This window comes from Pinus tabuliformis, chromosome 2_1 (assembly GCF_031772625.1).
Source record: "Pinus tabuliformis cultivar Carrire ecotype Pingquan chromosome 2_1, CPIR1, whole genome shotgun sequence".
Lineage (NCBI taxonomy): Eukaryota > Viridiplantae > Streptophyta > Pinopsida > Pinales > Pinaceae > Pinus > Pinus tabuliformis.
Window position 1 is genome coordinate 821,027,289 of NC_142299.1, and position 12,254 is coordinate 821,039,542.

General features: G+C 38.6%; 1 protein-coding gene across 1 annotated transcript in view; it reads left to right on the forward strand.

Annotated features, from left to right (window-relative positions):
- LOC149203170 (uncharacterized) overlaps positions 1-12,254 on the forward strand; it is a 59,989-nt gene that overhangs the window by 20,016 nt on the left and 27,719 nt on the right. Inside the window, exon 4 of the mRNA XM_089401787.1 lies at positions 7,756-8,053. Within this exon, the coding sequence (XP_089257913.1) occupies positions 7,756-8,053 (298 nt within the window). The remainder of the gene's footprint in view (positions 1-7,755; positions 8,054-12,254) is intronic.

Consider the following 12,254-nt stretch of genomic DNA (forward strand, 5'->3'; position numbering starts at 1 on the left):
CACACATTTAGTTGTTGGCCAACCTTGACAATTTGTCAAATAATTACAAATAAATTCATATCTCCATAAATACTTGTTGAAATCGGATGATCTTTAGATCAATCCTACACCTCTCGACAAGAGAATCTAGGAAAAATATCAGCTGCCATAAATGAGGTGACCCACATGGAGTTTGGCCCTAGTTGCCAATTTTAACAATGTGATATTGATTATGGTTTTGGTTTTATTTGATGATCTGCTTGTGATAGGTGATGGGCCTCTGATGATTTAAATTAGAGGGAGATGGCTTATGAAGCCTAAAATAATGTATCATGGCATGATGAATCGATTTTTGGAATTTGGGAAAGAAATTGCATATTGCAAAGCTATTGGAAAATGTTTTTTGAATAATGAAAACTGCAAATCCTTGGATACTCTGATTTGAAGTTCAAGATGTTGTTGAACTTGACACGATATCCGACACTTGAAGCATTGATGTTTCGTTTTGAACATCCATCACGATATGTATGATGTACATAGAACCTGAATAAATTCATGAGTGAGTTGCTTCACTTACATAGAGTTGCCACCGAGCATGCTTTGAAATGTCTGCATGAGGTATTCTATTTTGAGAATGAGATATTTCTCCTATGATATGTATATGCACCGATGTATTGTTGATATTTGAGATTATTGTTGATAAGAACATTTGGATACTTCTTTAGTATGTGATTTTCCATGATATCTTGGATAAGAGGTCCATAGCATGGCCGAGGTCGATCATGATGTTACTAGCATGGCTGGCTGTGAGGCAGGATACATAAGCTTTTTAGAGAGATGTTTGAGCATGCTTTGGATATCAAATGGATACATTGTGATGATCCGATTGGCAGTGAGTCCCATGTTTATAGTTGGGATCAAGATACTATGACATATTGAGACAATGCATCTACTCGAAATAAGCTTAGGCTTGTGGTTGGCACCTCCTTGAGAGGGAGGATGATTATGGTATCCTTTTGTGATTCATATGATCTGACATGATATTTGATTCGATGTTCTGTATGAACATGAAACAAATGCTATTGATACAAACTGATGATGAGAATAGCACTGATCAAGGACACTGAGAAAAATCTTCCTGCCTTTCTCGAGCTCCCAGGGTGAGGAATTAAGATAGAAGGCTCTTGGGGTTGAGAGAACTTTGGACAATAGGGCGTTACCCTATCTGTTACCCAGGGTAGAAGAATGCTACTCCCCTATCTTTATAGGGTCGGATAATGTTTCTCCCCTCTTGGTATTTGCAGAGTATATTGCAGTTGGCATCATACCCTCAAACAGGGAACCTTGATGGGAATACCGCTCCTTGTTTTGGCCAACGAGTTGAGAGTGTACTTGGGGTGTACAACCCAAGTCGATTATGATGCAGGTGTTCTACCACATGACTATTTTGGGTCATCGATGGGAAGATCAGTAGGAAATAGGATGGGTTGAGATAACCCGATATGATTCCGAGTTGAGGTTGTACTCCCCTGTGTGATGAGTTATGCTATTGCTCAGTATTGGTGGAAGTTATTGCTCCCCGATGTGGTTCCAGGTTGAGATGTGCTCCTTGATGATATGCTCTCCGATGAAGATTGATGATGATATTCTGGGTAGAAACCCGCTAGCAGAGATTCCAGATAACAACCTGATGGATAAAGGGAGGTCGCTTGAGCTCCCCTCTGATAACAAATTTTTCTTCTTCTAGATCTGAGAATGTTCAACATACGAGTAGGAAAAATCAAGTGATAAGCATGAATAAGCAAAGGATAGATCGAGATGTACAATGATGTTTTGTGATGATGAGACACTTGAGATGGACACGGCATGATGCCTACATGATAGAGATGATCCATTATGATACGCGATAACACTTGAATATTCCAGAATGGCATATTGTTCGATGGACAAATATTGGCAGGTGGAATTCTCCTTATTTGAGAGGGAGTGTTAATTTTTGCAACTGCAGTAAAATTCCACCTTGGATAGCTCAAATTACCAAGATGATGATTTCATTAGATTCCTCTTTTCAAGAGGACCAAAATCAACCTAAATATCACCAAATTTGGTTAAACAAAAGCTGAGTTATGAATTATTTTATTCATGCATATATTTTGGAATGGGTCGGCCCTAACCACATGAGTAACTGCTTGTGTTAGCCTTAACCCCAAGTGAACCCTCAGGAAAAGCTATAAATAGAAGAGACCTCAAGATAATTTGGACACCTCTTCTCTTCTCTTTTATCTTGGTTCACATAGGTTCGACAAAAGGAGTTCGTTCAAGGGTTCGAAATCACAAGTGAAAGGTTCGCTCTAAGTTAGGGTCTTCTGGATCTCAATCACTGGCACTGAATAGGGCATTATGGTCTCTGGACACTGGCACACAAGCCTATGAGAGCGACTAGAGACCCATAGTTGCTGGCATAGAGGATTATTGGAGAAACTATGGCTTTAGAGGCACATCATGAGGTATTGGTTCCCAGTTGCTCGCACAGAGTGGTCCTGAGAGCAACTAGTACATCTCAGTTGCTCACACAACAACAGTAAGGGAGCGACTCTGGGTTTTAGCTACATTGTGCCATAGTCACATGCATAAAGACTTCTTGAGAGTGACCCTGTAGTCATAGTTGCTTGCATACATTGATCGAGAGAGTGACCAAGGAGTTTCGGTCACACATAGAGAATCGCGATGACGGCAACCAAGGTTCAGTTCTAATATTTGACATCTTAGATTTAGTTGACTTCAGCGATCTAGTAGATCTAGATTTCTCTTTGCTATTATATAGATCTTTAGATCTGATTTATTATTATCCACTGTAATCATATGTATTGGGCTCATTGATAGTGACAACAATACTCAACAGTGTTCGACATAGTGACAGTAGTATACAACAGTTGACATTAGTTTATGACAACACATTACATCCATCTGTATTAGTGTTTTGATTCCTAGCATGATTACATCTGTTTCATAGATATCATTATTGTTTTGCTGCATAGATAAAGTTATGGATCATTGTACTCTCTTTTTCTGCATCATTTGATGACAATCTAAGAAGAAGAAGATTTACAAGGGTTTTTCCCATAGTGGGTTTTGCCTTGGTCTTGGACCAATCCTGGTGTCTTCATATGTGTGAATGCATTCTTCTATTGTTCCTTTTATGTTCTGTTGCATTGATGATGATGGTGATTTTGTCTCTTTTTATGTAATTGCATATGCTGGTGTATAATGGTGTAGATCTGAATAATGTAATGATGAAATGCAACTATCATAGCAAAGAACAATGTTACCCTAAGAAAATTTAACAAACACTACCCTTGCAATTCTTCACACAATCCTCATGCTGCTCCTGCCGCTGTATTACATTGTGTCCTCTCAGGAGCTTCAACCTCTCTGCTTCGATGCTCACACTCACAACACTTCTTTCTCACACATATGCTCACTTCCCCACTTTTTCCGTTGTTGGTGATGCTTTTGTTCCACTGAGGCACTCTACACAAGGGAGTCTCTCCACGATGTCCTGTAGCTGCCAATCTGTACTTAGGCATGGCTTCACTTACCATTATTGTGTCTTCTGAATGGTTTCTTGTCACATCTCTCAAAACAGAGAGGATCCTCACAGTTCTTCAAAGTCTGACTGCATAAAGCTCCTGTACTGATAAATTAATTCTTAGATGACCTGCATACTCCTCTGAAAGCCCCATGCCTATTTATCGTTCTACAGACCCTGACAGTCCACAAAGGTGATCGTTTTGTTCTTAATTACCACAACCATATGTGCATGTGAAGTAGTCGATTGCTTCCTTCAAGCACTCAAATTCATTTTTGCTACCAATGTTGTCCTATGTTTCTTATTGCAGAGTCTTCCATAGAATTATCCCTTTTTTTCAATTACCAACTCCTTTGTGCCTTCATTCAATATCGCAGTTTCCAACCCATAAATTATTTAAAGCTTTGTACTTCCTTATCAAAGCGATTCCATATGCAATCTTCACAATGGTGCATAGTTTCGATATCCTAATCTTCTGATTGTTGAGCTCCCTCTGCTTAGCCCTCACAATGCTTCTCATCATAGGACTGCTAGCTGTGACCTGCCACTTAGCATTATGGTGCTAAGCCTTCACACTATTGTCGGGGGACATTCCCCCTTTTTTAACTACTTTGTGCCCCTGGTTCATTGAGCTCTTATGTGCCAACCCAATATCGGAAGCCCTTTGTATCAGAACTTTTCAACACTCCAACTGCACTAGAGTTTCAATCTCTTAATCCTCTGATTTTCTAACTCTGATACGATGTCATCACCTCAACGTGGTGACTCCTTAAAGGTGACATGTGTCACCTGGTTTTGGCCCATTAGCCTACCTAATACAGTTAAATATGTCTGCCACATGTCCTATTGTACTACCACGTCATGCTGACATCAACTGCCACTGTAGCTTATCGGAGCCAATCATATGCTTCCATGTCTCCTTATTGGAGCCAATCATATGCTTCCATGTGTCTAGCTAGAGGAGAGAGAAGAGTACCTGTCAACCTTGGTTTTGCACTGAAATCCTTTGTTAGTCTTCTTTTGGCATTCCTCGGTGCTTTTAAAAGCTTATCGGCACTTATTGATATTGCGGATTTATGTGCTCCACTTCACTTGAAGAAGTTCTGATGCTTCGATCTCCAGGGTTCTGATTACCTCCGATTACCAATATCACTGGTTATGTCGATACGCTGACATCTGGATCTCCGATATTCGATGCACCGACATGTCGATCTTTGATATTGTGCAGATCTTCGATATCCCAGCCTTCTTAGGACTTCAAGTCCTTGAACATCGGGAAGCCATAACTTTTGACCCAGGAGTCCATTTTTGGACTTACGCATATCGTTGGAAAGCTTATTCAGAGCACCTTCCAACAGATAGGGTCTGATGTAGGCTTTGATTCCTTCAGCTGTGTGGAAGATGACTGCAAAATTTTCTACTCATTGACTTTTTGGACAACTGAACTCACAATTGCCATGATGATCATTTTATGGCTTCTTCAGTAAGTTTGCTACTATGATGATTCTCTACAAGAAGCCTACAACTACCATGGGATTCCTCCCAAACACCCAATCATCCATGATGATCATTTTATGGCTTCTTTAGTAAGCTTGCTAGTGTGATGATTTTCTACAAGAAGCCTGTAGCTACCATGGGATTCCTCCCAAACACCCAATCATCATGCTGACCCTTATTTGACATCAATGCCAACATTTACACAACCACCCATAGACCATCAAATGTCCAACATTGTCTTGCTGAGATATCTAAAGTCCCAAAAAGTATGTCAACTCACGAAGCAACGACATTTACAACTCACTTTTCTTCTCTACTGCAAACTTCTTACTTAACTTATCATCATTGCTTCCAAATATTATATCATCCACATATACTTCAATAATAATTAGGATATCGTGTTAAACCCTTACATAAAGGTTTCTATCAACACTTTCCTTTTTGAAACCTTGTTTTTGCAAATACTTGTCAATATGGGCTTACCAAGCTTTGGGTGCTTGTTTGATACCATACAATACTTTCTTTAACCTAAAACATAATGTTTCTTGTCAGTGAGCAAAAATCCCTTAGGTTATCCTATGTATACTTCTTATAATTTTCCATTTAGAAATGTTGATTTCATGTCCATTTGATAAAATTTGATCTTTCTTTAACATGCATAAGCCAAGAACACCATGATAGCTTCCATTCTGGAAACAAGAGCACATGTCTCTTTGAAATCAATTCCTTCAACTTGTGCATATCCTTTGTAGGCCAACCTTGCATTATTCCAAGTAACCTGTCCATCTTCATTCACCTTGTTCCTGAAATCCCATTTTGTGCAAATGACATTTTTATCCCTTGGTCGTGGAACCAATTCTAAAGTATAAGTTTTCTCAATTTGATCCAATTCTTCATTCATATCAGCGATCCAATGTTCATCTTGACTAGTTTCTTCAAAGTTTTTTAGCTGAAATGTGGCTAAGAGGGGAAAGATGTGCTGCTTGTGTTACACGAAGTTGGCATTTTCTCTTGGTTCCAATGCCTTCATTGAGATCCCCAATGATCTGATTTGAAGGATGATTATTTCGATACCATTATTTAGGGGTCTTCGAGGGCGCTTGTTGTTCAACTTCTTGTTCTTCTCTTGTCTCTTCCTGGTTGGTAGTTGTTTCCTTATTCGATTGTACTTGATCAAAGACTTCTTCTTTGACCCTTTCTAGTTCTATCTCTTATATCTTTATTTTTCTTGAAGAAAATCTTTCTTGTTCAACCTTGGGACCAAAATCTTCAATAAATGTTACATTTATGCTTTCAACTATTCGATTAAGCCTCTGATTGTAACATCTATAAGCTTTTATTTTGCGATAATAGCCAACAAAAATGCCTTCATCAACCCGAGAATCAAATTTTCCTGTTTTCTGATCTTCCTTTTTAATGTAGCATTTGCTTCCAAATACCCTAAAATGTTTGACATTTGTTGGTCCATGTCGCTGTAGTTCAAATGGAGTCATATCATAACTGCTTCTAAGCAAACCTTTGTTCAAAATATATACTGTCGTTTGAACTTCCTAAACCCGAAATTTGTGATTTAATTTTGAATCATTTAACATTTCCATTTCTTGTACAATTCTATTCTTCCTTTAGACAACTCCATTGTTTTTTGGTGCCCTGGTTTTGTTACATTTCATTTGGACTATGAGGAAATCATACTTCTTCATGTTGTTATGTATGTTTTGGGATTGAAGAAGAGCCTTATATCTATATCTACCTTGGAAGACAAATGGATGAGAGTTTCTTTCATAAGAGGAAAGGTCCTCACATGACCTATGGAATCTCGCATGAGGGATGCATTCACCTCAGGATCTAGAATTTAAGGGCTCTATAAAGTCAATAGAAGACCAATGCGAGCAATGGTACATGATAGAAATCATAAAAGTGCTCACTCTATGAAGCCCTGACTAAAGTAAGGAGGATGGTTTTTGGAATGCTTGAATTTCAAACTAAGCATGATGGGATATGTTTGGGATGTGCCAATGGAAAGAAGTCAAGGGGACCATTCCCTTCTAGAAAAATCAAGATTTGTGATATTATACAAATCATACATTCTGATCTATGTGGGCTCATTCCGGTAAAATCTCTTGGTGGCTATCTATATTACATAATCTTTGAGGATGACTTATCCTGAAAGACATGGATATTCTACTTGAAGCACATGAATGAAGCATTTGATATGTTCCAGGATTTCAAGGCATTGATAGAGAATCAAACAGGGAAAAGGATCAAGGGCTTAAGGTCTGATAATGGTGGAGAATACACTTCTAGTGAGTTCATTGAATTTTGCAAGAAGGATGGAATCAAGAAGGAGATAATTGTACCTTATAATCCCGAGCATAATGGTGTGGCTAAAAGAAATAACATGACCATCATGGAAGCTACCCAAGCCATGTTACATGATCAAAATTTGCCAAAGTTCCTTTGGGGAGAAGCCAATAATACAAAAATCTATGTCCAAAACAAGATTCCTCATTAAGCCCTGGGTGACAAGACTCCCGAAGAAATGTTCATAGGTGTGAAACTCAATGTTGGACATCTAAGAATCTTTGGTTGCCCATCTACTTTCATGTGCCAAAGGACAAGAGGAAAAAATTGGAAGCCACTGGAAAGAAAGGTATATTTGTTGGATATTGTGATAATTCTAAATCTTTTAGAATACATGTGTCTGGTCAAAGGAATATCGAGTTTGGCAGGGATGTTACTTTCGATGAAGATGTAGCCCTTGGAAAAGCAAGGGGCATTCCCCCACCTCCTCCTATTGAAAAGAAGGATGATGACATGGACATACTCGAAGGTCCTTCACCTGGGAATGATGTTGTTGATGATCCCACGGAATCTATGGACCCTTTGGACCCTCCTCCATGCGAATCCCCTACCAAGAAAAGAACACTTTGGCTTCGTGATACTATAAAGGATGCACAAAGACATGTTGCTACCAGAGGAAACTTCTGGGTATTAATTTGGCAGCACAAGGATAAATTTCCTCCATTGGACAATATTCCTTGTCAAGAAAGACCCCTCCAAGCCCTTGGAAGAATTTAATTTGGTCAAGGTGAAATCCACAAATGCACAAAAGTACAAGTCGACTTGGGCAAGCTAATTCGACCTTCTAAGAAGCATATACATGCATAATTTATCACATCACTTTGGAGCATCACATCAACTCATCTCTTCTCTTGGAGGTTCGACTAATTCTAAAATTGCAGGGCTATTCTTCACATGTGAAAAGGTGAGAGAAGGTTTTTTGATTAGGCCAAATTCTACTTTATGTTTTGGACTTTGACCAACGTTGACTTTTGGGAGTTTGGGCTTGGTTTGACTTGTTTTGACATGACATTTTGGATCTGTTTTGGAGGCCAAATTCAATGGTGTGTAGGTCAAAATTTTTTGGGCACTTTGACCCACATTGACCACAAGTCTACACCTAGGGTTTTAGCAAGGTTAACTTTGACCAGTTTTAAGGCATTGTTTTGGGACTGTTTTGACTGATCTTTAACTAACATTCAAGGCCACACTTTTTTACTATTGACCGAGATGAATTGGAGAAGTGTTGACAATTGACTATTAACTTGCTTGGGCTGCTAAATTGATGTTGACTTTGACCAAAATTGCATATTTGACTTGTTGACCAAATTTGACTTTAATGCTTACCTCTTGTATATTGGTTGGTTGATCTCTTGAATAGTCAAAGTCTTTACTTTGACTCTTTATTGTTGAATTGGAACATTGTGTATTTGATGACAATCTAATATAAGAAGAATTTGAAAGGGTTTCCCCCTTGTGGCATTTTCCCTTGGTATTTGACAAAATTTTGTCTCTTGTTATTGCTCTTGGATGTCTTCTATTATGCATTGGATTTACCATTCTATCTACAATTGCTTATTGTTATTGGAAGATTGAAATTTTTGGACATTTGATTGTTAATTGAAGAAGAAGTGATTATCTTAAGCATAAAACAACGGAAAATTAACATGGTATCAGAGCTAAGGTGTAAACAAGCCTAAGGAGACAAGAGACTGAAGCAATCATCTTTGACGGAATCTATTTGGAAGAAGATACATGGTCAAGATGTCTACCTCTTACTTCAAAGATAGAATGAAGTTGGGTGACACGTCTAATTTTTCTACTTGGAAGATCAAGTGGGAAGTGACATTGGGTGAAAATGATGTTTTGGAATATGTGGAAGGAAAAGTATTGGAGCCACCCTAAAATGCTCCTACTGCTTCCAAGGCCAAGTATAAGAAAGGTGAGGTCAAAGCCAAGAATTTTTTTATTGATTATTTGAAAGATCATTTGCTTACTTACATTGGAATGTTGAAGAAGTCCAAGGATATCTATGACAAGCTGGTTGGATTGTATGAGGTCAACAATCTGAATCACATCCTCTCATTGAAGAATCAACTCAAGGACATTAAGATGAACAAAGGGGAAATTATGAAATCATATGTCATGAGGATATTGTTGAAAATGCAACAATAAAATCCTAAATTAATTTTGTCCATGAATTAAATTAGGAATAAAATTGTAATTCTACATCACAATACAACTTGTATGATTTAACTAAGTTAAATTGACTTAGTTGGCTAAGTTAATTCGATTTGATGGTCTAAATTTAGTCATGTAGAGTGTCTCCTACATTATAGGAGCCCTGGTTGAGTTCATTTTGAGTTGTAATTAATTATTTCAGCTTAACTGAGTTAAAGTCAGTTAAACTAGTTCCAACTGATAGATGAACTAGTATGAGGTCAGACAATGGGGTGTTGCTTCATGTGTTCAACCAGTTAACTGATGATTCACTCATAAATAACTCATGCATGTGAGATATGAGAGTTACCCAGTTGAGATTGGAGTTTAGGGATAGTGTACTATTAGTTGTATAATTATATGAATTGTATAGGTGGTGCATGCAGTAAGAGGAAGGCCTATGAGGATTGCGCAATTCATATTGAGGAATTTCTCTAATTAATAGGGGTCTAATTCCCAAGGAAACAATGCAAGAAAATAGGGACTTGGGCAAGCCAAAATTTGGTTACGTATTGACCTGGGCTTGTCTAGGAAGTTGTGAGACAGATAGAGATAGTGCAGAGGTTGCTCGAGCTTGAAAAAAGCATTGTAGTCTTCTCATATTTTATGACTAATGCAATATATAGATAACAAGGGTTTTTAGTTGTGGTTTCCCCAGGAAATAATTATGTAATGTGTTGATTGCATTCTTTCTCTTGTATGCTTCGTGATTTCGCGATCGTTTAATTGTTTCCGCTGATGAGTATAGTAGATTCAAGTACATTGTTTTAGTAAATTACAATTAGCAGTTTGAATCTACAAGGAATTTCTACATGGTGTCAGAGTAGAAGTCACTCTAGAAGAGGAGAATATGAGTTTGTCCTTTGCAGGTGAAATCAAATTTGCAGTATCATTATTCAAAGATATTAGGATGTCGTTCTACAGATTGAGACTCGAATATGCCCTTGAGGGAAGTTCGAACTATATTGCTTGGAAGGATAGGATGAAGGCAATGTTGGAAGAAAATGGGCTGAATGAATTCATAGGCAAAGATATTCCTAAGCCTCCGGCAACTAATGCTCAAATCTGGCAGAGTGGAGGAAATACGTTGCAAAGGTGAGAAGGATCATACTAGGAGTTCGAGATCATATTGTCTCGAACCTCCATGGGAAGGAGACTCCATATATAATGTGGAAGGCCTTGAAAAACCTGTTTTATAACAACAGTGACCACCAGAAGTTTGCACTAAAGGATAAGCTCAGGAAAATCAAGATGGAGAAGGGTGACATAATACAAAAGTACTTGACCAAGTTCACCTAATGTCGGGATGAGCTTGGAAGTGTTGGTGTTACAGTTGCTGAAGATGATCTGGTAAGCCTAGCACTTTTAGGCCTTCCCAAGAGTTGGCACAACTACCAGGATTCAACAAATGGGAGGGAGAAGCTACCAAAGTGGGAGCATTTGTGGTCCAACTTGGTGCAAGAAGAGATTCGGCAGAACACCAGAGATGGATCCTCATCCAAGCATGATGATGAGGAGAACTATGCCTTGGATGGAAAGGCAAAAAAAGGGAAAGGGAACTCATCCCATTCCAAATTCTAGTCAAGCAGGTAAGAAGGACTTGTTGAAGATTAAATGTTTTCATCGTCAGGACCTGGGACACTATGCCACAGAGTGTCTGCACAAGAAGGCCGACAAGAAGCCCTTAGGAGGAGAAGCAGGTGAAGCTCTTGCTTAACAATTCTAGTTGGATTTCACCCTCATTTCTTGCATGGTGACATCAGTGATGGGTAGTGTGGTAACTGGATAGTGGATCGTCATTCCATATGACCGACAACAAAGAATTCTTCAGTGATTTGGATGAGAAGGACCTCCAGATGCACATCGAAATGGGAGATGATGGAAGGTATAACATGATCGAAATTAGTACTGTTACTTTTCATAGGGAGTATGGTTCTTCTCTCACATTAAAAGATGTCATGTATGTTCCAGGTCTGAAGAATAATTTGGTTTCAGTTGCTATGTTGGAAGACCATGGCTACGATGTGATATTTAGCAAAGGAACGACTTTCCTTCGTCACATAGCCTCAGGACAAGTGAAGCGGATTAGGGTTTCGATGAAGAACCTCTACAAATTGGATGTAGAAGATTGTGCAGTATTGAGCACAAAAGCAAAGAAGGTGTAGAGCCGAGACATTGATGAGTTGTGGCATAGAATATTGGGTCACTTGCACCACAGAGCTTTGAAGATCATAAAACATATTTCTACAAGACTTCCCAAGGGTGCACTAGAGAAGAGAGATACATGCAAAGGGTGTACATTGGGGGAGTACACCAAAGACACCTTTCATGACAAGTACAGTGGAGTGAAAATGATCCTTGAAAGAGTTCACTCAGATGTGGGTGGACCATTCTTGATAGCCTCCATGGCCAAGCACATGTATTATGTAATATTTGTAGATGATTTATCATGTAAGTGTTGGATTTTCTTCATGTAGAAGAAATATCAGACGTTCTCTAAAGTTTGTGAATCACTTGTTGAGAAAGACACTGGCAAAAAAGTGAAGGCTAGGGAGTGATAACAGTGGCGAATATGTGTTGAATGAATTCAAGAACTTCTGTGCATCAGACGACATTCAACGAGAATTAA